The sequence below is a fragment of the Tachyglossus aculeatus genome, chromosome 2 (assembly GCF_015852505.1).
Source record: "Tachyglossus aculeatus isolate mTacAcu1 chromosome 2, mTacAcu1.pri, whole genome shotgun sequence".
Classification (NCBI taxonomy): domain Eukaryota; kingdom Metazoa; phylum Chordata; class Mammalia; order Monotremata; family Tachyglossidae; genus Tachyglossus; species Tachyglossus aculeatus.
Genome location: NC_052067.1, coordinates 139,378,695 through 139,405,318, shown reverse-complemented (window position 1 = coordinate 139,405,318; position 26,624 = coordinate 139,378,695). Strand labels below are relative to the sequence as shown.

The 26,624-nt window shown below is 53.1% G+C and overlaps 1 protein-coding gene across 3 annotated transcripts; it reads right to left on the bottom strand.

The window, feature by feature from the left end:
* Window positions 1-1,737: 1,737 nt before the first annotated feature.
* ATG16L2 (autophagy related 16 like 2) lies at window positions 1,738-26,624 on the bottom strand. Of its 3 annotated transcripts, XM_038741059.1 has the most exons (18): window positions 26,453-26,624; window positions 21,903-21,996; window positions 21,080-21,182; window positions 20,251-20,324; window positions 19,572-19,823; window positions 18,847-18,912; window positions 18,313-18,402; window positions 17,580-17,645; window positions 9,400-9,508; window positions 8,805-8,910; window positions 7,843-7,913; window positions 7,071-7,142; window positions 6,724-6,844; window positions 6,285-6,390; window positions 3,591-3,740; window positions 3,173-3,220; window positions 2,391-2,492; window positions 1,738-2,076 (listed from the first exon to the last, which is right to left on the bottom strand). In XM_038741059.1, the coding sequence occupies exons 1-18, from the start codon at window positions 26,607-26,609 to the stop codon at window positions 1,989-1,991; spliced, it is 1,875 nt and encodes a 624-aa protein (XP_038596987.1). In that variant the 5' UTR covers window positions 26,610-26,624; the 3' UTR covers window positions 1,738-1,988. The 3 variants fall into 3 exon arrangements, with proteins under 3 accessions (XP_038596987.1, XP_038597000.1, XP_038596993.1); XM_038741072.1 differs by lacking the exon at window positions 2,391-2,492; XM_038741065.1 differs by lacking the exon at window positions 17,580-17,645.

Below are 26,624 nucleotides of genomic sequence, written 5' to 3'. Positions count from 1 at the left end.
GCTCTATACATTACTTCATGGAGGGAGGGCATTCCAGGCCAGAGGCATGATGTGAGCGAGGAGTTGGCGGTGAGATAGACGAGTTGGAGGTACAGCGACAAGGTTGGCATTGGAGGGGTGAAGTTGAAGTGTGCGGGCTGGATTGGAGTAGGAGAGTAGTGAGGTGAGGTAGGAGGAGACAGGGGTTGAATGTTTTAAAGCCAGCCCCGACTCTCCACCGCCCCCCCCCCCCCCCACACACACAGCCCCCACCGCCCCAGTTTAGGGAGGTGGTTTGGGAACAGAGAAACTGACCTATTATGAGGTCCTACTGAGAGCTCACCTCCTCCAGGAGGCCTTCCCAGACTGAGCCCCCTCCTTCCTCTCCCCCTCCTCATCCCTCCCGCCTTACCTCCTTCCCCTCCTCACAGCACCTGTATATATGTATATATGTTTGTAGGTATTTATTACTCTAGTAATTTATATTACTTGTACATATTTATTCTATTTATTTTATTTTGTTAATGTTTTGTTGTCTGTCTCCCCCTTCTAGACTGTGAGCCCGCTGTTGGGTAGGGACCGTCTCTAGATGTTGCCAACTTGTACTTCCCAAGCGCTTAGTACAGTGCTCAATAAATACGATTGAATGAATGAATGACCCAATACGGACACGGGCTGTTTGAGCAGCAGGTCCATTGGCAGCTGGACGGTCAGTGTCTGAGTGACTCTCTAGCCCATTCATCCAGCGGGCAGGGGGCTAGGAGGGGGTCTAACCTTTGGAACAGCAACCAGTCCAGCTTCAGTTCCAAGCGCTTAGTACAGTGCTCTGTACACAGTAAGCGCTCAATAAATACGATTGAATGAATGAATGAAAAGGGGCTGGGGAAGGGGCAGTTTGGGTGGTCAAAGTGGTCAGCAGGGCCGGGTTTGGACGGCAACCAGTTGGGCAGTAGGTTTGGGGCTCCCTCTGGTGGTCAAAGGAATTCTGGGCTTAGATTTCTGCCTGGGGTAATAATAATAATAATGATGGCATTTATTAAGCGCTTACTGTGTGCAAAGCACTGTTCTAAGCGTTGGGGGAGGTTACAAGGTGATCAGGTTGTCCCACGGGGGGCTCACAGTCTTCACCCCATTTTACAGATGAGGCCACTGAGGCCCAGAGAAGCCAAGTGACTTGCCCAAAGTCACACAGCTGACAAGTGGCGGAGCCGGCATTTGAACCCATGACCTCTGACTCCAAAGCCCGTGCTCTTTTCCACTGAGCCACGCTGCTGACCGCCAATCAATCAATCGTATTTATTGAGTGCATACTGTGTGCACAGCACTGTACTAAGCGCTTGGGAAGTACAAGTCGGCAACACATAGAGACAGTCCCTACCCAACAGCGGGCTCACAGTCTAGAAGAGCAATAACAATAATAATAATGATGATGGCATTTATTAAGCACTTACTATGTGCAAAGCACTGTTCTAAGCATCGGGGAGGTTACAAGGTGATCAGGTTGTCCCATGGGGGGCTCACAGTCTTAATCCCATTTTACAGATGAGGTCACTGAGGCACAGAGAAGTTAAGTGACATACCCAAAATCACACAGCTGACAACTGGCAGAGCCGGAATTTCACATACGTCTGATGGGGGCGGGGGGGGGGGGGGGGGGAGTCTGTCTGTCTCTAATTAACCCACCTGCAATCCCTCAGTGTCTTCTCTTCCCCGTGTTTCTCCTCCCCTTCCCCAGTAGCCAGGTCAGTCAGATTCTACTGCAAAACTTTTTTTATTATTATTATTTTGAGGCTGCAAACCTCTTTTTTGGCAAAGATGAGCCCCACAGCTCCTGCCTCCCCACTGCGTCGGCCCACAGTTGCTATGGTTTGTCCCACTGTCCCATGTCCACTGAGCTGGGCAGGCCCTGCCATGCCCGCTCCTGGGGCTGAGGTGCCGGGCACAGGAGGGAGCTGGAGGGAGCCAGAGGGTGCCAAGCTCAGGGCTGGATGGGCATGAGATTGGCATGGCTAGGTCCACAGCACCGCCTTCCTCTCCTGGTCCACGCTGACCACGCAGCTCCCAGAGAAGCACCAGGCCACAGCGTTGACTGGGGCCCTGTTGGCCAGGGTTGGGGAGGGGAAGAAAGAGAAAAAGAGAGCTCAGGGGTCTGTGCTGCTGCTGGGGGTGGGCAAAGAGGCAAGGGAGGCATTTTCCAGATCAAACCAGAGCTCCCTGTGGGCAAATCACTGATCTGCAGCCCCTCAAAGGATGGAGGAGTGGGAATCAGGGGGCTTGGGAGTACGGAACAAGAGAATTTGGGGGGCATGGGCTGGGGGCTAAGGAACAAAGAGGCTGGGGCAGGGGGACTTGGGCTGGGGAGTGAGGAAGCAGGGGTTCAGACCGGGCAGGGCCAGAAGTTGACCAATCACCTGTGAGGCCCTTCCAGACTCGCCTCCAGCAGGCCCGTCTCCACGTCCCAGATAAACAAGGCCCCGTTCACCGAACCGGCGATGGCGAAACGCTTATCTGGGCTTGGGGCCGGGGAGGGAAAGGGCCAGCTGGTCAATCTCCATCACGGTCCTGGAGCCAAGGTCGGCCCCGGACTGTCTGGGAGGGCCAGCTGCTCCAGCTCCCCCAGTGTCGCTCTCCAGCACCCCTGTTCCATCCATGTGGCGGGCAGGGCAGGAGGATGGGCTCCCAGACTCTCCCTCAATGCCCCCCACCGAAACCCGGGCAGGGTGCTTCCATGGCCCATGCAGAGGTAACCCCCCAGGCTGAGGCAGGGGTGCCCCTAGTGCACCCCCAGCCCGGGCCAATGTAGAAGTAACCTCCCCCACCATGCCCAGGCAGGGGTGCCCTCAGAGACCAGACAGGGTGCCTCTGGGGCCCATGCAGAGATAACTCCCACCTACCCCAGCCCAGGAAGAAGTAACTCCCCCGCCAAGGGCCCAAGCCAGCAGGGGTATCTCCCACAACACAGGCAGGGGTGCTCCCCGGGGCTGAGTTGGGGTTTCGTCAGGGCTAACTAAGGCAGGGTGCCCCCGGGAGCTTAAGCAGGGATAGCTCTCAGGGCTAAGGCAAGGTTGCCCCCACAGAGCTCAGTCAGAGGCATCTCCAGAGCTTGGGTAGGGCGCCCCCCCCCCCCCCCCCCCCGGGGCTAAGAGAGGGGTGCCTCCCAGCATGCCAGGGAGATCCTTGCTCCCCAACCCACCTGAACGTGGCTTTGGTCCAGTCTGACCCACACTTGAACCCGTCGGCCCTGCAGACACAGACCCGCCGCGGGCGTGAACAGGACCCCAGCCCCAGTGTGCCCCCACAAGAGGCGGCTCTCCTGCCCCGGGGCCGTGCTCTGAGTCTGGAGGAGAGGGCCCTGCTAGCCCCAGCTCCTCCTCCCCAGAGCTCATGAGCAACCCCCTCTCAAGCTGGGGCAGGGAAGGATCAGTCAGGGCTGAGGGAAGGCAGGATGGGGGACAAGAAGGGAAGGATAGTGAAGGAAGGGGGCATGTGGGGCTGGCAGAAAGTGGTAGGGCCTGGTACGGGCATCTCCCCCATCACCTCAGGACCCCCTTCCCGAATCTGCCCCCATGGGCTGCCCCCGGCAGTGCCCACTGCCTCCCCCAGCCCGATACCTGTACACCTGGCGGATGTTGTTGGCCCGGAGGTCAATGACCTTGAGGGTGTCGTCCCGGGAGCAGCTGAGAAGGTGCAGCCGGTCAGGACTGATGCTGAGGGAGGTCACTCTACCAGCCACCGGGATCACGTCTGTGCAGCGGGGAACCCTGTGGGGTTGGGCGGGGAATCAATCAATCAATCAATCATATTTATTGAGCGCTTACTATGTGCAGAGCACTGTACTAAGCGCTTGGGAAGTACAAATTGGCAACATATAGAGACAGTCCCTACCCAACATTGGGCTCACAGTCTAAAAGTGGGAGACAGAGAACAAAACCAAACATACTAACAAAATAAAATAAACAGAATAGATATGTACAAGTAAAATAAATAAATAAATAAATAAATAGAGTAATAAATATGTACAAACATATATACATATATACAGGTGCTGTGGGGAAGGGAAGGAGGTAAGATGGGGGGGATGGAGGGGGGATGAGGGGGAGGGGAAGGAAGGGGCTCAGTCTGGGAAGGCCTCCTGGAGGAGGTGAGCTCTCAGCAGGGCCTTGAAGGGAGGAAGAGAGCTAGCTTGGCCGATGGGCAGAGGGAGGGAAGAGTCACGGGGAGCACAGGCTTGGAGGGGGTAAAGCAGCCCAGCCCCCACCACCACTAACCCTACCAAAGTCTCACAAGCACAGCCTGAGTCAGGTCGCCATCTTTTGTTTTTCAAAATGGTATTTGTTAAGTGTTTACTCTGTGCCAGACACTGTACTAAGTGCTGGAGTAGATATAAGTGCTGGGGTAGAGAAGTGGCGTGGCTCAGTGGAAAGAGCACAGGCTTTGGAGTCAGAGGTTGTGGGTTCAAATCCAGATTCCGCTAATTGTCAGCTGTGAGACTCTGGGCAAGTCACCTCACTTCTCTGTACCTCAGTTCCCTCACCTGTAAAATGGGGATTAAGACTGTGAGCCCCACGTGGGAAAACCTGATCACCTTGTATCCCCCCAGTGCTTGGAACAGTGCTTTGCACATAGTAAGTGCTTAACAAATACCATTATTATCATTATTATTATTATTATTATTATTATTATATAAGCTTATCAGGTTGGACACAGTCCCTGTCCCATATGGAGCTCTCAGTCTAAATACCCATTTTACAGATGAGGGAACTGAAGGGCAGAGAAGTGACATGACCTGCCAACGGTCACACAAGCAAACAAGTGACAGAGCCAGGATTAGAACTCAGGTCCTTCAGACTCCTAGGAAAGTGCTCTATCCAGTGCTCTGCACACAGTAAGCGCTCAATAAATACAATTGAATGAATGAGTGAATTAGGCCACACCATTTCCCACGATTGTGGGGGGAGGGGGCGCGGGCAAAGCTTAGGTGAGGGGCACCTGCAGTCAGAGATAAGGCTGTCCAGACCCGTTGGCTGCCTTCACCCAGGGGCTGAGGGCATAGGCGGTGGTGGCGGTAGTAGTGGCAATAACAATAGTATTTATTAAGTGCTTTCTGTGTGCAGTGCATTGTACTAAGTGCTGGGAAAGAATACAGAAGTGGAAAGTAGACACGGTTCCTGCCCCTCAGGGGGCCTCACAAGTTTAAGGGAGAAGAAGGGACTAGAGACAGACACATCAAGTATTTGTTAAACATTAAGTGCTGCGCTAGAGAAGCAGCGTGGCTCAGTGGAAAGAGCCCGGGCTTGGGAGTCAGAGATCATGGGTTCTAATCCCAGCTCCGCTACTTGTCATTCATTCATTCATTCAATCGTATTTATTGAGCGCTTACTATGTGCAGAGCACTGTACTAAGCACTCGGGAAGTACAAGTTGGGAACATATAGAGACAGTCCCTACCCAGCTGTGTGACTTTGGGCAAGTCACTGTGCCTCGGTTCCCTCATCTGTAAAATGGAAATGAAGACTGTAAGCCCCACGTGGGACAACCTGATCACCTTGTTTCCCCCACAGCGCTTAGAACAGTGTTTCGTACACAGTAAGCGCTTAACAAACACCATCATTATTAATGTTAGAAGCAAGATAATCAGGGTAGACACAGGCTTGTCCCACCCAGGGCTCACAGTCTAAATAGGAGGGAGAACAGGTTTTGAATCCCCATTTTACAGATGAGGAAACTGAGGCACAAAGAAGCTCAGTGCCTTGCCCGAGGCCACACAGCAGGCAAATGATGAAGTGGGATCAAAACCCACATCTCCTGACTCCGAAGCCCATGTTCTTTCCACTAGACCTTGTTGCTTCCCCTGGGCCTCTGCTTCCCCTGGCCGACAGATCCTATCCAAGCTAACCTGGCCCTTCTCCACTACCCTCTCCCCACAGCCACCCCCTCGTGTCCCCGAGCCAGTATGTAGCGGGCAGGGAAGCAGTGTGGCCTAGTGGATAGAGACAGGCCTGGGAGTTAGAAGGATCTGGGTTCTAATCCCAGCTCTGCCACTTGTCTGCTGTGTGACCTTGGGCGAATCACTTAAATTCTCAGCGCCTCGATTCCTCATCTGTAAAATGGGGATTCAGACTGTGAGCCCTATGTGGGACAGGGACGGTGTCCAACCTGATTAACTTGTATCTATCCCAGCGCTTAGTACAGTGCCTGGCACAGAGTAAGTGCTTAACAAATACCATTTAAAAAAAAAAAGAAAAAAGAATGAGGTCGCCCGAGTTTCCTTTGGCCCGCTGCCTGAGGTCTGGGCAGGGGGGTTACCTGCTGTCCCAGAAACGAATCTTCTGATCGTAGTGACCGCTGATGATCACGTTTTCCCCGCAGACCACGTCATTGCAGTAGGAGACCACATTAATGGTGCGGGAGCCTGGAGGCGGGCCAGGTCAGCCAGGGCATCCTGTGAGCACTAGTGAGTCTCCAGCCCACCGTCAACCCGTCCCCGTCCATGCCGAGGGTGCTCAGAGATCCCTCACCTCCCCTCTCCCAGCCCACGACTCCCTGGACCAGCTCCCTATCGCTCCCGCTGGGGGCTGGGGCAGACCCCAGCCTCTAGCCCAGGCCTCCTGTCTGTCCTGCTCCCCCGACCGCATCCAAACCGGATGGGGACTGCCAGGGGAGGGATGGAGCCAGGGATGGACTGCGAACGACCCGGGGTCAAGGGGTTGGATACAGAGTGGGGTGAGGGCCAGCCGAATCTCACATTGCAATTTCCCCAGGTCCCATTCCTTCACAGTTCGGTCTCGGCTCCCCGTCACGGCCTGGAACCGGTTGGATCTGAACTTGGCGGCCGTGACTTTGTCCTTGTGTCCCGACAACGTCTCCTACAATTCATTCAATCGTATTTATTGAGCGCTTACTGAGTGCAGAGCACTGTACTAAGCGCTTGGGAAGTACAAATTGGCAACATGTAGAGATGGTCCCTACCCAACAACAGGCTCACAGTCTACAATGGGACCCGAGAGCCACTTGGACATGCAGACCCCACCCCACACTGCCCACCGCCAGCCCCAACCCTGTGCCCACGGTCCCCTTGCCCCCCTACCTTACCTTAGACTGGCTCTCGCCCACCTTCCAGAGCTGGGCAGCGTTATTATAGCAGGCAGCTAAGACCTGCATCCCCTGGGGGAGGAGACAGGGCAGAGCATCTCGGCCATGGTGGGGTGGGATTAAAGCCCCCTCTCCCAGCCCCGCTCCGCAGAACACTCTCCCCACATCCAAGCCCCTCTCCAGCCCTGCTCCGCAAAGCACTCTCCCCACATCCATGCCCTGGGTTCTAATCCTCATGTCTAGGGACCTCTAGACTCCCGCGAACCCAGACAGCGGCTGTTAGGACTTGTATCTCCTCATCCTCTCCTATCCAGTCCCTGTATACTGGGCAGACTCCGCAGAGTCCCCCTCAGCCAGGGCTGGGGCAGTGGACTGATTCATTCATTCATTCAATCGTATTTATTGAGCGTTTACTGTGTGCAGAACACTGTACAAAGCGCTTGAGAAGTACAAGTCGGCAACATATAGAGACGGTCCCGATGATGCCTATTTGTTTTGTTTTATTGTCTGTCTCCCGCCTTCTAGACTGTGAGCCTGTTGCTGGGTAGGGATTGCCTCTACTCGCTGCCCCGTTGTAACTTCTAAGCCCTTAGTACAGTGCTCTGCATACAGTAAGCGCTTAATAAATATGATTGAATGGAAAGGCACGGTATACTGCCCAAAATGCCACCTCTCAGTCAAGCGATTGAAACTTCCCATCCTGAAGGCCTCACGCTTCTTCCCCGGGTCTAGCCCAAATCCCTCCTGCTGCAGCAGCGAATGACCTGCTCACCGAGGGGTCAAACTCGATGCTGGTGATGGTTCCGCTGACTCCTTCCAGCCGTTGATCCAGCAATAGGCGACCTGGGGTCCGAAGGTGGGGGGAAGGTGGTGAGGGGACTCGGCCCGAATGCACGTCCCACTCCCCCTTGGTGGGGGGCCGATGGAGGAACCCACCCAGGGATGGAAGGAGGAAGCATGAGAAGCAGCATGGCCTAGTGGATAGAGCACAGGCCTGGAAGTCAGAAGGACCTGGGTTCTAATCCCGGTTCTGCCACCCGTCTGCTGGGTGACCTCCGGCAAGTCACTTCACTTCTCTGGGCCTCAGTTACCTCATCTGTAAAATGGGGATTAAGACTGTGAGCCCCATGTGCATGTGGCTCAGTGGAAAGAGCACGGGCTTGGGAGTCAGAGGTCATGGGTTCAAATCCCCGCTCCGCCAATTGTCAGCTGTGTGACTTTGGGCAAGTCTTCTCTGTGCCTCAGTTACCTCATCTATAAAACGGGGATTAAGACTGTGACCCCCCCCCCCCCCGACCGCCGTGGGACAACCTGATCACCTTGTATCCTCCCCAGCACTTAGAACAGTGCTTTGCACATAGTAAGCCCTTAACAAATGCCATCATTATTATTATTATTATGTGGGACATGGACTGTGTTCAATCTGATTATCTTGTGTCTACCCCAGCATTTAGAACAGTGCCCTGCATATAGTAAGCACTTACTATGTGACCTTCTAGACTGTGAGCCCACTATTGGGTAGGGACCGTCTCTACATGTTGCCAACTTGTACTTCCCAAGCGCTTAGTACAGTGCTCTGCACACAGTAAGTGCTCAATAAATACGACTGAATGAATGAATGAGCAAACACTATTATTATTATTATTACTATTATTTACAAATGCCAATAAAAAAAGGAAGGAGAGGCAGGAGCGACAGCTGGCTGGGACGGGGGTGGGTAGGACAAGGACTCACCTCCCACCACGTTCCAGAGCTTGATGACCCGATCAGCCCCACCGGTGGCCAGCTGACTGCCAAGGGGACTGAACACGGCTGCGTTAACCTCCGAATGGTGAGCCTCCTGTTCGGCCGAGGAGGGAGAGGAGGCGAGCAGAGAGGGGAGAGAAGCAGGAGGATGGGGAGGGGGAAAGGGGTGAGGAAGAGAGGAAGGATGGGGAGAAGAGAAGAGAAAGGGGAAAGGGAGCAGGAAGGAGAAGGCAGGAGGAGAGAGAGAAGGACGAGGGTGGGGAGAGGAGGAAGGAGAAGAAAGGTGTGGGGAAAAGAAAAGTGTTGGGGAGAGGGAGCAGGGGACAGAAAAAGGGAAGAGGGGAGGAGAAAGCAGAAGGGGTGCAGGGGAAGAGGGAAGAAGAGAAGTGGGAAAAGGGAGAGAGAGAATACGATTGATTGATTAATAAGGGGAGAGGCAGGGAAAGTTACAGTGATGAATAGAAGCGAAGTGGATTACCTGGTCCAGCCCTGCAGACGTGTGCTCATTTTGGCGCCTGTCCCCCTGTCCCCACCGAGGCCGGCCAGGCACCTGCCACCCCTGGCTCCCCCAGGCCACGCTCACCTGGGTGTCACAGGCTCTGGATGGCAGGTGAGAGGCTGCGCAGAGGGCGATGCTGCGATACGGCGGCTCGGCCACCCCGCTGGCCGAGTGTCCTCGCTTCTTCCTGAAACTGAGAGGACGTGGAGTCTGGGGATGCCGTAGGCGGAGCCCGGGCGGTCCATGTGCAGAGACCCCCAGGCATCACTTCCACAGCCCTGGGGGGCACCGTCTCCTTCCACACACAGTCCTGGGGCGGGGGCAGCGTTCCCGCCATCAGACGGGGGGACAGAGTCAACTGGAAAGGAATCCAGGCTTTCCCCCAGGCTCCCTCACCCAGCAAACTCCCCACCCCTCCACAATTTTTTTAAATGGTACTTGTTAAGTGCTTATTAGATTCCAGGCACTATATAAGCGCTTAGAACAGTGCTTGGCATATAATCATAATAATAATTTTGTAATTTGTTAAGCGCTTACTAGGTGTCAAGCACTGTTCTAAGAGCTGGGGGAGATACAAGGTAATCAGGTTGTCCCACATGGGGCTCGCAATCTTAATCCCCATTTTACAGATGAGGGAACTGAGGCACAGAGAAGTTAAGTGACTTGCCCAAAGTCACACAGCTGAGAAGTGGCAGAGCCGGGATTAGAACCCAAGACCTCTGACTCCCAAGCCCGGGCTCTTTCCATTGAGCAACACTGCTTCTACGGGCTTAACAAATACCATCATTATTAACATAGTAAGGGCTTAACAAATACCATCATTTTTACTAAGCCCTGGGGTAGATACAAGCTAATCAGGTTGGACACAGTCTATGTCCCACATAATGATAATAATAATAATAATAATAATAATAATAATAATAATAATGGAACTTGTTAAGCACTTACTATGTGCCAAGTGCTGTTCTAGCACTGAGATAGATCAGTCGGTCAGTCAATTGTATTTATTGAGCGCTCCCTGTGTGCAAAGCACTTGGGAGAGTACAACCATAAACAGACACATTCCCTGCCCACAGTGAGCATACAGTCTACTGCCTCCACTAATTTCTAAGTTTTATTATTTTATTTATTTATGGTATTTATTAACTGCTTACTATGCGTCAGGCACTGTACTAGCACTGGGATAAATGCAAGCTAATCAGGTTGGACACAGTCCCTGTCCCACCTGGGGCTCACAGCCTTAATGCCCATTCTATATGTCCCAGGTCCGTGCTCTGTCTGGTAAGCCACAGGCTTAGCTTTTCGGAAATGGGAGCAGGGTGGGAAAACAGGAGGTGTGGGGCCACCCCCTGAGTTGGGAATGGGGTGAGGAAGGTCCCAGCGGCGTTCTCAGAAGAGCGCAGGGCGCCCAGGTTTTGCCCGTGGTCTCTTCGCTGAAAGTTGGCGGGGTGGGGGGCACTTCTGGAGTCTGGCCCCGGCTCTTGGGCTCGCTGAAATTCTTCTGCAGGGATGGCCACCCCCTGGGGGTCCAAAACAACTTGGCTCCTCTGCAGATACTGCCCCCCACCCAGATCCAGAGATCCAGAAAAAGCGTGGCTTAGCGGAAAGAGCCTGGGCTTGGGAGTCATGGGTCGTGGGTTCTAATCCCAACTCCGCCGCTTGTCAGCTGGGTGACTTTGGGCAAGTCACTTCACATCTCTGGGCCTCAGTGCCCTCGTCTGTAAAACGGGGATTAAAACTGTGAGCCCCATGTGGGACGATCTGATTGCCTTGTAGCTACCCCAGCGCTTAGAACAGTGCTAATTCATTCATTCAATCGTATTTATTGAGCTCTTACTGTGTGCAGAGCACTGTACTAAGCACTTGAATAGTAAGCGCTTAATAAATACCATAATTATTAATTATTATTATAATAACTTTGTTCCTCTGGAATGTCTCTGCCGGGATCCACTATCTCCTTGGACTGTAGAACAGAGAAACAGCATGGCTCAGTGGAAAGAGCCCGGGCTTTGGAGTCAGAGGTCGTGGGTTAAAATCCTGGCTCCGCCACTTGTCAGCGGTGTGACTTTGGGCAAGTCACTTAACTTCTCTGGGCCTCAGTTACCTCATCGGTAAAATAGGGATTAAGACTGTGAGCCCCCCGTGGGACAACGTGATCACCTTGTAACCTCCCCAGTGCTTAGAACAGTGCTTTGCAAATAGTAAGCACTTAATAAATGCCATTATTATTATTATTATTATTCCCCAAGAAGGTTTCCCCCGCTGGCTTAGACAACGGGCTTGTCTAAGCTTGCTGGCTTGTCTATCTCAGGCAAGACAGACAAAGGCAGAGCAGCTAAGAGGAAGCAGAAGAGCCAGCAGACTCTGAGAGCAAGAAATATGTATATATGTTTGTACATATTTATTACTCTATTTATTTATCTTACTCGTACATATCTATTCTATTTATTTTATTTTGTTAGCGTGTTTGGTTTTGTTCTCTGTCTCCCCCTTCTAGACTGTGAGCCCGCTGTTGGGTAGGGACTGTCTCTATGTGTTGCCGACTTGTACTTCCCAAGCACTTAGTACAGTGCTCTGCACAAAGTAAGTGCTCAATAAATACGATCGATTGATTGATTGAGATAGGGAGGTTCAAATGCAGCTGAATCTGAGGAGGAGCCCAGCAGCCAATTTATTCCATGCTCCAGACCAAAAGAGCTGCTATTCTAGCCCAGCCAGTTCGTGGGAGGCACCATGAAGTCAACACAGGGGAAGGAATGGGAGGAAGTGAAAACATAGTCCCCGCCCTGGAGGGGTTGGGAGCTTTAAAAAATAGCATGGTGTAGTGGATAGAGCACCAGCCTGGGAATCAGAATAATAATAATAATAATAATGGCATTTGTTAAGTGCTTACTATGTGCAAAGCACTGTTCTAAGCGTTGGGGGAGGATGCAATAATAATAATAATAATAATAATGATGGCATTTATGAAGTGCTTACTATGTGCAAAGCACTGTTCTAAGCACTGGGGAGGTTACAAGGTGATCAGGTTGTCCCACGGTGGGCTCACAGTCTTAATCCCCATTTTACAGATGAGGGAACTGAGGCACAGAGAAGTGAAGTGACTTGCCCCAAGTCACCCAGCTGACAGTTGGCGGGGCCGGGATTTGAACCCATGACCTCTGACTCCAAAGCCCAGGCTCTTTCCACTGAGCCACGCTGCTCCTCTGACAAGGTGATCAGGTTGTCCCACGTGGGGCTCACGATCTTAATCCCCATTTTGCAGATGAGGTAACTGAGACACAGAGAAGTGAAGTGACTTGCCCAAGGTCACACAGCTGACAATTGGCGGAGACGGGATACGAACCCATGACCTCTGACTCCCAAGCCCGGGCTCTTTCCATTGAGCCACACTGCTTCTCTAAAGTCATGGGTTCTTATCCCGGCTCTGCCACCTGTCTGTTATGTAACCTTGGGCAAGTCTCTGTGCCTCAGTTACCTTACCTGTACAATGAGGACTGAGACTGTGAGCCCCATGTGGGACAGGGACTGTGTCCAACCTGAATTGCTTGTATCCACTTCAGCACTTAGTACAGTGCCTGGCAGATAATAAGCGCTGAATACCATTATTATTACTATTATTATTATCATCATCATTATTATTAAAGGGAAGATGGGACATATGCTATCACTATTGGATACTGGCATGCCCTAGTGGAAAAAGCCCAGGCCTGGAAGCCAGAGGCCCTGGGTTCTCATCCTGGCTCTGCCACCTGTCTGCTGTGTAACCTTGGACAAGTCACTTAGCTTCTCTGGGCCTCAGTTACCTCATCTGGAAAATGGGTTTTAAATCCTCCTTCTGCCTTAGACTGTGAAACCTTTGTGGGACAGGGACTGTGTCCAACCTGATTATCTTGTATCTACCCCAGGACTAGAACCGTGTTTGAAACATAGTAAGCATTTAACAAATTGAGCCCGTTGTTGGGTAGGGACCATCTCTATATGTTGCCAATTTGTACTTCCCAAGCATTTAGTACGGTGCTCTGCACACAGTAAGCGCTCAATAAATACGATTGACTGAATGAATGAAAATAACAATTAAAAAAAAAGGTATCAGAGGACCTGGGCTCTAATCCTGGCTCTACCAATTGCCTGCTATGTGACCTGGGGCAAGTCACTTCGCTTCCCTGTGCCTCAGTTGCCTCATCTGTAAATCAATCAATGGTATTTATTGAGCACTTACTGTGTGCAGAGCACTGTACTGTTTGAGCAAACACAACAGAGTCAGTAGATACGATCCCTGCCTGCAAGGAGTAAGATTCAACACCTGTTCTCCCTCCTGCTTAGCTTGTGAGTCTCATTTGGGACAGGGATGGTGTCCGATGAGATCATCTGTATTTACCCCAGCACTCAGTACAGTGCTTGGCACACAATAAGCACTTAGATACCATTATCGTTATTATTATTAGTTGGGGGAAGGGCCCGTACTGTACTGTACTGTCTACTTCAGTAATTAGTACGGTGCTTTGCACACAGAAAGTGCTCAATAAATACCACTTACTGATGGACTGCTGGGATGCTGGCAGGGAGGAGGCAGAGCTGGGAAAGGACATACTGACCAGATGATCTGGCTGGAGAAAAGAGCAGGGGCTTGGTGGAGGAGGAAATGCAGGAAGTTTGGCAGAGACGCCTGTAAGACCCCCACCCCTCCCCACCAAACCCAAGAAGCATCCACGGCCCCCACTGAAAGGGATAGCGAAGCAGAGTGGCTTAGTCGAAAGAGCCCGGGCTTCAGGGTCAGAGGTCATGGGCTCTAATCCCGGCTCTGCCACTTGTCAGCTGTGTGACAAGTCACTTCACTTCTCTGTGCCTCAGTTCCCTCATCTGTAAAATGGGGATGAAGACTGTGAGCCCTATGTGGGACAACCTGATGACCTTGTATCTACCCCAGCGCTTAGAAAAGCCCTTGGCACATAGTAAGCGCTTAACAAATACCATCATTATTATTATCTATCCTTTCATTCATTCAATCGTATTTATTGAGCGCTTACTGTGTGCAGAGCGCTCCGATCAATCAACTAAGTCAAGGCCTTTCCTGATTGAGCCCCCTCCTTCCTCACCCCCTCCTCCCCCTTTCCATCCCCCTCAACTTACCTCCTTCCCTTCCCCACAGCACCTGTATATATGTTTACATGTTTGTACATATTTATTACTCTATTTATTTTACTTGTACATATCTATTCTATTTATTTTATTTTGCTAATATGTTTGGTTTTGTTCTGTCTCCCTCTTCTAGACTGTGAGCCCACTGTTGGGTAGGGACCGTCTCTATATGTTGCCAACTTGTACTTCCCAAGCGCTTAGTACAGTACTCTGCACACAGTAAGTGCTCAATAAATATGATTGATTGATTAACTGAACACCTACTGAGTGCTAAGCACTATACTAAGCACTTGGGAGAGTACACAGAAGCAAGGCATACACTCCCTGCCCTCAAGGAGTTCCTAATCTAATGATAATAATAATAACAATAATAATAATAATAATGGCATTTGTCAAGCGCTTACTATGTACAAAGCACTGTTCTAAGTGCTGGAGGGGGATACAAGGTGATCAGGTTATCCCACGGGGGGCTCACAGTCTTAATCCCCATTTTACAGATGAGGAAACTGAGGCACAGAGAAGTTAAGTGATTTGCCCAAGGTCACACAGCTGACAATTGGCGGAGCCGGAATTTGAACCCATGACCTCTGACTCCGAAGCCCGGGCTCTTTCCACTGAGCCAACAGGGAGGTTTTGTTTTCTGGAGGTTTTTTTATGGTATTTGTTAAGTGCTTACTATGTGTCAGGCACTGTACTAAGCACTGGGGTAGATACGAGTTAATCAGGTTGGACACAGGTGGGGGAGGACAGATAGTCGGACAAAAATTGTGTACAAAGAGTGAGAGCTGGAGGGAAACAAGGACAGAGCAGGAAGTGGGTCCAAAACGCCAAGGCGACATAGCTGGGTAAGTGAACCAGGCCCCGATGCCTGACCAAGCAGGGCAGACGGGAGAGCAGTCTCATCGCAGCGGGTAAAGATGGGCGCAGGAGACCCTGTGCACATGGACAGAATGGGCACATCACAGTGGCAGAGATGAGCATTGGTCCCCTGTGCACAGCTCAATGGGCAGAAATAAGTACAGAAATGAGTCCATCTACATATCAGTGAGCAGATGATAATCATTCATTCATTCAATCGTATTTATTGAGCGCTTACTGTGTGCAGAGCACTGTACTAAGCGCTTGGGAAGTACAAGTTGGCAACATATAGAGACGGTCCCTACCCAACAGTGGGCTCACAGTCTAGAAGATAATAATAATAATGGCATTTGTTAAGCGCTTACTCTGTGCCAAGCACTGTTCTAAGAGTTGGGGGAGATACAAGGTGATCAGGTTGTCCCACGTGAGGCTCACAGTCTTCATCCCCATTTTACAGATGGGGTCACTGAGGCACAGAGAAGTTAAGTGACTTGCCCCATGTCACACAGCTGACAAGTGGAGGAGTCAGGATTAGAACCCATGACCTCTGACTCCCAAGCCCGTGCTCTTTCCCCTGAGCCACGCTGCGTAATAATAACGTTGGTATTTGTTAAGTGCATACTATGTGCCAAGCACTGTTCTAAGCGCTGGGGTGGATACAAGGTAATCAGGTTGTCCCAAGTGCGGCTCACAGTCTTCATTCCCATTTTACAGATGAGGTAACAGGCACAGAGAAGTTAAGCGACTTGCCCAAGGTCACACAGCTGACAAGCGGTGGAGTCGGAATTAGAACCCACGACCTCTGATTCCCAAACCCAGGCTCTTTCCAGTAAGCCACACTGCAGGGAAACCTCTGCAGGTCACAGTGGGAAGAAACAGGCACAGGCTCTCTGTGCACACCACAGCGAACAGAGATGGACAGAGGAGATCACGGCAGGCAGAGATGGGTACAGGGGGAACATCACATTAGGCAGGACAGGCCCGGGGATTCTGGGCACATCACAGTGGGCAGAGATGGGCACAGAGGACCCTGAACATATGACCGTGGGCAGAGACAAAGTTGGTGCTGCAAACACGGGCACAGCCCAGCTGGCACCCTGCCCCGCATTGCCAGAGTATGGACTAAGTGGGTTCTGTTACCCCCTCCCTCAATGAGGGGTGGGATAGGGGGGCAGGCAGGGTCAGGGTGGGAAGCAGTCCAGGTCTGGATGTTGGGCTCACCTCAGGCCCCAGTAGGGCTCCCAGTAGGTCTCCCCTGGACCTCCTCCCACTCTGCGACTGGGTAGGGGAAAATGAGGCTACTATTCTCTTGGGAGGACAAATGGGCCCGGCAGGACCCTGGGCCGAGATGTTCCGGGACGCCCACCCCATGCCCCAACCTCAGGGCCGGGCAGGGCGGAGGGGGTGTCAGCAGAGCATCTCCATTTTGGAGAAGCAGCAAGGCGTAGCAGATAGTACAGTTAGTACTATCTATGCTTAGTACAGTGCTCTGCACACAGTAAGCGCTCAAAAATACGATTGAAGATAGAGCACGGGCCTGGGAATCAGAATGTCATGGGTTCTAATCCCGGCTCCACCATTTGTCTGCTGTGTGACTTTGGGCAAGTCACATCACTTCTCTGCGCCTCAGCGACCTCAACTGTAAAATGGGGATTGAGTCTGTGAGCCCCATGTGGGACAGGGACTGTGTCCAACCTGAATTGCTTGTATCCATCCCAGTGCTTAGAACTGTGCCTGGCACACAGTAAGCACTTAAATACTTGTTATTATTATTATTATTATTACTATCATTATTATTATTACCATCACCTGTCTACATGTTTTCACCTGTCTACATGTTTTCACCTGTCTATTTGTTTTGTTGTCTGTCTCGCCCTTCTAGACTGAGAGACTGTTGTTGGGTAGGGACCGTCTCTATGTGTTACCGACTTGTACTTCCCAAGTGCTTAGTACAGTGCTCTGAACACAGTAAGCGCTCAACAAATACGATTGAATGAATGAATTATTACTGTGAGAATCATGTCAGGGATCTGGGGCTGGGGTCCCTCTCAAGACGGGGTCCTGGGGCAGCAGTTCCTCCTGTCCCTCCCTCTCTTGCAGCCAGGGAGACTACAAAGGGAGGTGGGAGGGACAGTATTCCTGAGACAAAGAGGTTGGGATCCCTGGTCTGGGCCCAGCAGGGGCCCCAGAGGCAGCAGGGAAGGAACAAAAGAACTGCGAGGAGAAGCTGAGGGGCCAGACACGTCCCCTCCCACTCCACTTACGCCATCAGCCCCATCATCATAGCATCCACACATCGTGCCAGAGTCAAGGACGTGGCAGAAGCTGACCTAAGGCAGAACCGAACAGGAGAGACAAACGCATCAATCCACAAGGGAGCACCAGACAGTTCTGGGCATTCTGGGGGAGGGGAGCTCAGGTTGGGGAGACCTTCTAGGGTACCACGGACCCTCACCGGCCTCCTTCGCTCCCTCCGGGGCTCCATCTCCTCACCCAGCCCTCCTGGATCTCCTTTGGCCCAAGAGTGCTAGACCATTCTCTGCCCAAATCCTAGCTGCCCACCACTGGAACACACATCCCTGACCGACAAGGCTGGGATGGAGAAGCAGGTGAGTGGGAGGAGGTGGGGGGGAACCGACAGGCAGGGCCCCCAAAGGGCCATGGCAGAACACATCTCGTCAAGGCGGGGAGGGAGAGTTCTGGGGGTCGCTACTTGGCACAGACACCCGTCCCTGAAGATCCTGAACTCAGCTGAGCTCAGCCAAGTCCGGTCGGGGAGAGATGGAGGGAACATAAGCCCAAAAGGTGTGGATTCAGCTCGGGCCCAGCCCCGCGACTCCTGCCCACACCAGGCTCTTCCGGGAGCTCCACAAACCTGCCCTCTCCAGCCAAACTGTCCCCCTGGCCTCGGGAAACAGCCAACACTGACCCAGTCACCCACCGCCCAGCCCAGCCCAGCCCGGCCCACCGGCCCCGGAGCCCGGCCACCCTGTCTACCTGAAGGGTCGTGCCCACTGCTTCCTGGGAACCTCGGGCACCACTGGTTCACACGTCTCCTGGGCAGCCGGGTCCAGTGGCTTCGTGGACCTGGGGCAGGAGACGAGAGTCAGCTGGGCCCAGCTCTCCAATGCTGCAACCATCCCTGGCTGGGGGTATGAAAGGATGAACCCCTGAAACTCACCGTGACCCCCAGATCTGTGGTGCTGATGTCCCCATCACGGCCATGCGGTGGGATTCCAGGCTAACTGCCTCCCCTCTTTGTATCTCAACCCCTCCCCGCCCCCACCCACCCGCAATACACACCTGGAAACTGTGGAGAAAGTTGTAGTCGCCCTTGGGGTATTGGGAAGGGAGAGGGAGAAGTCTGAGTGACATCCAGAGTGGGGAATGGGACCTGGATGGGCAGGGAGAACTCAGTTTCCCCATCTGTAGTATGGGGAGACTCCCAACCCGGGTGGTCAGCACTGGGGGGTTACAGACCAGGACCGGGGCTGACCACAGAAGGAGTGGGGATTCAGACCGGTCACTTACTCATCGATGCTGATGGTTCTCTTCCCTGCCTTTTGTAGCTCCTGGGTCAATCTGGCTTGTTTGGCCCTGGGAATTCCACGACGGGAGGGGACATCAGCGAGGAGGGGGTCAGCCCCCTCTTCCCAGGAGACCCCCAGCCCTCAAGGGGCCCCAGTCTCACACAAAACAGACAGGCCCCTGGCAGCTGATTGGAGAGAGAGTCAGACCACGTTGGCCCCTGTGGTGGTACTGCCCACCAGGTAAGAGGAATCGACTACAGTGTCTGCTTTGCTACATGAGTTGGGGTTGAACAGAAGCAAACAGGTCAACAGAGGGGCTAAGGATCAATGGTCTGTGGTCTCTCTTTCCCCTTCCCATTTTCTCTCTCCCTCCCTTTTTTCTTCTCTCTCTCCTTCCCTCCCTTTCCCTCCCCCTTTATCTCCCTCTTTCCCTCTTTCCCTCTCTCTCCCTCCCCAAACTCCTCCTTCTCCCTCCCTCTCACCCCCAACCTACTGCTGTCAAGGGGGACGCTGACAGGCCTTCTCCTTCTGCCCCCAAGGAAAGAGAGAGACCACCTAGAGGTGGGACTTGGGAGGGGTTAGGAGTCAGGGGGCCAAATTTGGAAAACTTGGGACCCTGCAACCCAGAGAGGGACCACCCCAGACCCCGTGTCATGGGCAGGCCCTCAGTCAGTCCCCGGTGAGGGCTGGGTGTGAGGGAGCCAGGGGCGGGCGACCCCCACCCACCTCTCTCCCCGCTCGTTGTGGTGGTTCTGGCGGGCAGCCGCCTGGGCCTTCCCGCGAAGCAGCCGCTGCAGGAGTTCCCGGCCCTCCTCCTCCTGCCGCTGCAGCTCCCTGTCCTGGCGCTGGGCGTGGGCCCGCAGCAGGTCGTACCCCAACTTCAGAGTCGTGTTCGCCCGGTTCCGCCCCGCCACCTGCTCCTCTAGGCCCCGATGCTCCTCCTGCAGCCCCGCCAGCTGGGCATCCAGGGCCGAGAGCCTGGACAGAGGGTTTAAGGAACTGGGAACCAGGGAGCCGGGGGACACCAGTGGGAGCCCCATCCTCGGCACTCTTAACCCTGCCCTGCCCACAGAGCCATGTAGGGGTTGTAGCTTCGGGCTGCCCCCCGCCAGGGTGTTAGCCTGTGGATTGGGCCTTACTCCCCAGTTCCTCTACACAGCCACGCCAGGGCAGCCTCAGGGCCTGGCATCCTTCCAGGATGAAGGGATGGGAGGCCCCCATGGCCGGAGCCCTGGTTGCCGGGACCTCGTTCGAGGAAGGAGCTAAGGAACCCAGCCCTACCATGGGCACTTGACGCAACCCGGAGTGGGCTCACTCCCCATTGGGGTCCCCACATTGGCCGCTTTTCCTAAGCCCCCATCCCCAACACCCCCACTCTCCGCCCCTCCTCTCTCTTCCATCTCACCTTTCCCTCTGATTCTCCAGCTCCTGCTCCTTGGCCTCTAGGTCTTCTCTGTGCTTGATGACCCGATAAGCCAGCTGCAGGAAGGTGTCCGGAAAGGGTGGGGGATAGAAATGACCCCCCCACCGGCCCCCAGGGGGTGGTGAGTTCCAATCCCAGCAGGGTAGACTGGGTTCTCCCCCCACAGTCAACTTTCCTCCCACCATCCCCTTTCCTGCCTGCCCTCAGGCTGCAACTTTTCCTGGCAAACCGCAAGGCAGTCGGGGGTTCATTTCATCCTTTCCCCTGCCTCCAAGTGGGGTCGTAGCCAAACCCATCCCCTCGGGAGATGATAATAATAATTATGGTATTCGTTAAGCGCTTACTATGTGCAAGGCACTGTACTAAGCGCTGCGGTATATACAAGGTAATTGGGTTGGACTCAATCCCTGTCCCACATGGGGCTCAACAGTCTTAATCCCCACTTTACAGATGAAAGCCCAGAAAAGTAAAGCGACTTGCCCAAGGTCACACAGCTGACAAGTGGCAGGGCCAGGATTAGAGCCCATGACCTTCCGACTTCCAGGCCCATGCTCTAGCCACTAGGCTATGCTGCTTCTCATGATGGACTAAGCCCACGTCAGCAGAGTCTTCCTCAGATCCCTCCTGCTTCAGCCCACCCGCTGTGGGCAGGAATGACCAGAGGGGGTCTGAGCTTCAGAGACCATTCTTCAGCCTCCCGGAAACTTCTCTTCTCCTGGCTGAATAACTCCAATCCCCATCCCAGGTCTCCACTACCCAACCCCCCCTGCCCCTCGATAGCAAGGGACTCAGACTTCAGGTACCGGCCTACCTCCCCGCTTGTCAATTTTATCTTGGCAATTTCCTCCTGCCACCTCTCCCTCAGGGCCTCCAGCGTTGGGGCAGGATCCAGCACGGGGGATGTGGGTTGGATTCTGGCAACCAATCAGAGAGTAAATCTCAAGGAGCCCAGGTATCCTGCTCTCCTGACAGAGCTGGCCCCGGCCTTTCATTCATTCGATCGGATTTATCGAGTGCTGACTGTGTGCAGAGCACCGTACTGAGCGCCTGGGAGAGTACAATAGAACAATTAACAGACACATTCCCTGCCCACAACGAGCTTACAGTCTAGAGGGGAAGACCAACATTAATATAAATAAGTAAATTACAGGTGCGTACATAAGTGCCCAGCCAGTCACACAGGTTAGAAAGAACCTGACGCTTCCCTGCTCAAATCCAGGACATCAGCCCAACCTCTCCGCCCATCATGCCTCCCTCTGCACCTTCCTGTCTCGTTCCCCCTTCCCTCTCTCCTGAACAGCGTTGTGTGTGGCCACCTCCAGGAAGCCTTCTCAGATTCATCTCCCCCATTTATCAGTCCTATATCTAGTGTAAACACCTATTTTGCACACCCCATGCAGCCACTGCCCACCCTCCCACCTCCAGCCTCTCCTGGCCACCCCCTCGTCCCCCAGACGGGCCTATGGCTACCCGGGCTCAGGGAAGACTGTGGTCAGATGGGGGAAGGGAAGGGAGAAGGGAGCCTGGGGAGCTTTGTGGACCAGCAAGACTGGAGCAGAGAAGGATGGGAGGGTGATTAATCCTGCAATTATGAAACTCCACCCCAGCAGCCCCTCCCCCAGCTCTTCACCCACCTGATGAGGTAGCCGGAAGAGGCCTCCCCAGACTCAGCCTGCAGCTTCTTCGTGACACGGCCCAGCAGATCTGACTTGTCCAACAGCTTGGTGTCTGGGGGGAGCGGGGAGAAGATGGGTAAGTGAGCCCGCCTTCTAGACTGTGAGCCCGCTGTTGGGTAGGGACCGTCTCTATATGTTGCGACTGGTACTTCCCAAGTGCTTAGTACAGTGCTCTGCACACAGTAAGCGCTCAATAAATATGATTGAATGAATAAGGGGTTTTCCAGGCAGAGGTGAACCTGGGCACCGAGGGGGGAAATATCACAGCCTTCAGGTAGGCCTTCAGGCCTACCAATACCATCTCTATTGTATTGCGCTCTCCCAAGTGTTTAGTATAGTCCTCTGCTCCCAGTAAGTGCTCAATAAATACCATTGACTGACTGCCTGATTGGGATGGTGGGCGGTGTGGGGGCGGTGTCAAGGTCGGCCAAGAAAACTGCAGGGGGTTCTGGGGACTGACTTGTGAAGCATCTGGGATGGACTGGGAAGACAGCTGTGGGAGAAAGATGAGGGAACAGACGGATGGGGAAAGGTGGAGGGACCAAAAGCATGCCCAGTCCTAGTGGAACCAGGCCAGATGGAGACCCAGAGGGATTGAGGTGAGCTGGCTGCAGAGCGAGAGGAGAAAAGCCCACCTAATGGGAAGGCAGCCCAGGAGAAGGTTCTTGCACCCAGGGTCAGGCTTTGGGCCCAGGGTCAGACATGAGCAAGATCTCTCAATATCTAATACGCTCCCAACCTCCAAACTTTTCCCAGCAGACAATACGGAGATGCCCTGCAGCCTGGGCCGGAGGTGGAGAGGAGAGCCTGGCAGGGTGAAGGGGGTGAGGGTGTGGGGATGTCTCAGGTTAGAGACGGTCCAGAGCTCTGGGATGGAGGGATGAAATCAGAGTCCAGCTAAATGGAGCCAAATGAAAGTTCATGGACATCAATCCACTGACGCCTGCCTGCCATGTGATCTTCGGCGAGCCACTTGACTTCTCTTTGCCTCAGTTTCTTCACTGGTAAAATGGGAATTCAATACCTGTCCTGTCTCCCCCTTAGACCGTTATCCCTACGTGGGACAGGGATTGCATCCAACCTGATTATCCTGCATTTGTCCCAGTGCTTGGCACAGTGCTTGACACCTGATAGGAATGTAGCAAATAGGCAGTGTTGCTTAGTGGATAGAGCACGGGCCTGGGAGTCAGAAGGACCTGGGTTCTAATCCAGACTCCACCACATGTTTACTGTGTGACTTTGGGTAAGTCACTTCACTTCTCTGTGCCTCCGTTACCTCGTTACCTCACCTGTAAAATGGGGATAAGAGTGTGAGTCCTGTGTGGGCTGGGGACTGTGTCCAACCCAAGTAACTTGTATCTACCCCAGTACTTAGAACAGTGCTTGGCACATAGTAAGCACTTAACAAGTACCATATTATCATTATTATTATTAAGGCCCTTCTGAAATCCCATCTTCTCCAGGACTCCAAAACTAAACTCTTCATCCTTCCTTCCTAATCCTCTCCCCCACAACTTTCCCATCACTCTTATCTAAGAGTGCTGCTTCTTAAGCAGCGTGGCTCAGTGGAAAGAGCCCGGGCTTTGGAGTCAGAGGTCATGGGTTCGAATCCCGGCTCTGCCACTTGTCAGCTGTGTGACTTTGGGCAAGTCACTTAACTTCTCTGCGCCTCATTTACCTCATCTGTAAAATGGGGATTAAGACTATGGGACAACCTGATTACCTTGTAACCTCCCCAGCGCTTAGAATGGTGCTTTGCACATAGTAAGCACTTGATAAATGCTATTATTATTATTATTATTATTATTAAAAGAAGCAGCGTGGTTCAGTGGAAAGAGCACAGGCTTGGGAGCCAGAGGTCACGGGTTCTAATTCTGGCTCCGCCACTTCATTCATTCATTCAATCGTATTTATTGAGCGCTTACTGTGTGCAGATCACTGTACTAAGCTTTTGGGAAGTACAAGTTAGCAACATAACATAACACTTGTCAGTTGTGTGACTTTGGGCAAGTCACTTAACTTCTCTGGGCCTCAGTTCCCTCATCTGTATAATGGGGATTAAGACTGTGAGCCCCCCAACCTGATCACCTTGTATCTCCCCCAGCGCTTAGAACAATGTTTTGCACATAGTAAGCGCTTAACAAATGCCACCATTATTATTTTTATTATCTACAGCATTATCCTCCCTGCTTCTCAATCAATCCTATTTATGAGCACTTACTGTGTGCAGAGCATATATCTACCCCAGCGCTTAGAACAGTGCTTGGCACATAGTAAGCGCCTAACAAGTATCATAATTGTTCATTATTATTCTTAACGAGTACCAAAATTATTATTATTAGACCACTCTCATCCCATTCTGGGTCCGACCATCGTCCTCCCAATCTAGTCACTGAGTCCGACACAAAGGGCTCCCTGAGGGCAACAGCGAGGACTTCATTCATCCTGTCTCTCCCGGCCAGCCATGGAGGCTGTCAGTTTTCCTGAAAAAGTGGTCCGGCCCAGAGACAGGAGGCCGGGAGTGAGGCCACAGGAGGGCCTTCCTAGCCCAGAGAGCTGGAATGTTTGCAGCTTCCTCGCACTGCCTGTGTCTGGAGGGGTCTCTGTCCCCATCCCATCACTTATGGGTTTGGGAGTCAGAAGAATCTGGGTTCTAATCCCGGCTTTGCCACTTGTCTCCTCTGTGACTTTAGGCAAGCCTCTTCACTTCTCTGTGCCTCAGTTACCTCCACTGTAAAATGGGGGTTAAGATGGTGAGCCCGAAGTGGGGCAGGGCCTGTGCCCAATGCAATTTGGTCATACCCACCCCAGCGCTTAGAGTAGTCCCTGGCATAAAGTGCTTAACAAATGTCACAATTATTACTATTATTGTTACTGAGCTAGACCAGAGGCTGATTGCCCGCATCCTACTAATAATTTTGGCATCTATTAAGCACTTATGATATGCCTGGCACTGCACTGGGATAGATGCAAGCTGAAGCAGCGTGGCTCAGTGGAAAGAGCCTGGGCTTGGGAGTCGGAGGTCACGGGTTCTAATTCTGGCTCCACCACTTGTCAGCTGTGTGACTTTGGGCAAGTCACAACTGCTCGGTGTCTCAGTTACCTCATCTGTGAAATGGGGATGAAGACTGTGAGCCCCATGTGGGACAACCTGATCACCTTGTATCCCCCCTCCCAGCGCTTGGAACAGTGCTTCGCACATAGTAAGCGCTTAACAAATACCATCATTATTAATCAGGTTGGACACGGTCCCTTTCCCATATAGGGCTCACAACCTTAATCCCCATTTTGCAGATGAGGTAACTGTAGCACAGAGATGTTAAGTGACACCCTAGGTCACCCAGCAGAAATGTGGCAGATCTGGGATTAAAACCCAAGTCCTTCGGACTCCCAGGCCTGTACTCTTTCCACTAGGCCATGCTGCTTCTCACTTATTTTTTATTTATGTATTTATTATGGGATTTGATCATTACTTATTGCAGGCTAAGCCCTGGGGTAGATACAAGTTAGTCAGGCCAGACACAGTCCCTGTCCCAAATGGGACTCACAGGCTAAAAGGGAGGGACAATGGGGATTTGATGCAGAACAGGTACTGAATCCCCATTTTACAGATGAGGAAACTGAGGCACGGAGCTGTTAAGTGACTTGGCCGGATTTGAGGCTGACACCGGATGCAATTCTTGCGCCCTCTCCTCTTGTGACACTCGTGTCAGCCACAGAGCAGCCGTAAGCCAGTAGCTGAGGACATCTCTGTTTCCCGTTTTCTCAAGCGAAGTTGGGCGGAGGGACAAGAAGAGCCAGGACTTCGGCGCTGTGGGAGGGCCCGGGGATAGGAAGAGGGCAGAGATTCACCAAAAAGGGCAAAAATCACCACCCCAGGGGATGGAGAAATCCCTCGGACTTGATGGACTTGGCATCCCGGGGATGACCCTCAAGCTTTCTCCTCCCAAAACAGGATCCAAGCAACCACAGTCTGGGGGCCCGCTGTGACCGCTGGAAGAGAGGCACGGATTCCAACTCCAGTGAGGGGGAGTGGAGTTAGACTCGGGAAGTCGGGACACACCCTCCCCACCCAGCGCCCTTCCAACCGGCACCCCCGCCGATTCCTCCTCCCTTCTGCCCCGGAAACGGGGATTTCCAAACCATTTCCGAGAGCAGGGCCTGGGGATGGGCAGGTATTGGCCCGGGTCGGCAGGGAGGGGGGGATTGCTGCTTCCCCCTCCTCACATCATCATCATCAATCGTATTTATTGAGCGCTTACTATGTGCAGAGCACTGTACTAAGCGCTTGGGAAGTACAAATTGGCAACACATAGAGACAGTCCCTACCCAACAGTGGGCTCACAGATTAGGCTAGTGGTCAGTGGTATCTATTGGGGGCTTAGGGGGTGCGCAGCACTGTGGTAAGCGCTTGGGAGAGTAGACCGGATCAACATAGGGGATTAGTGGGGGCTGGCTGGTGACCCCCAACCCCCTCCCAGTCCCCCCGGGCCGCCCCCGTCACTCACAGGCCTGCACCAGGTCGGCGAACAGCCCCTTCTGAGCCAGGTCCCGCTGGCGGAGCTGCCGGACAATGTGGCTTTTCCAGCGGCAGGAGGAGGAGGAGGAGGAGGAGGAAGAGGAGGAGGCCGGGGCCGCGGACCCCTCGGAGCCGGGACCGGCCATAGCGGTGCGGAGCCC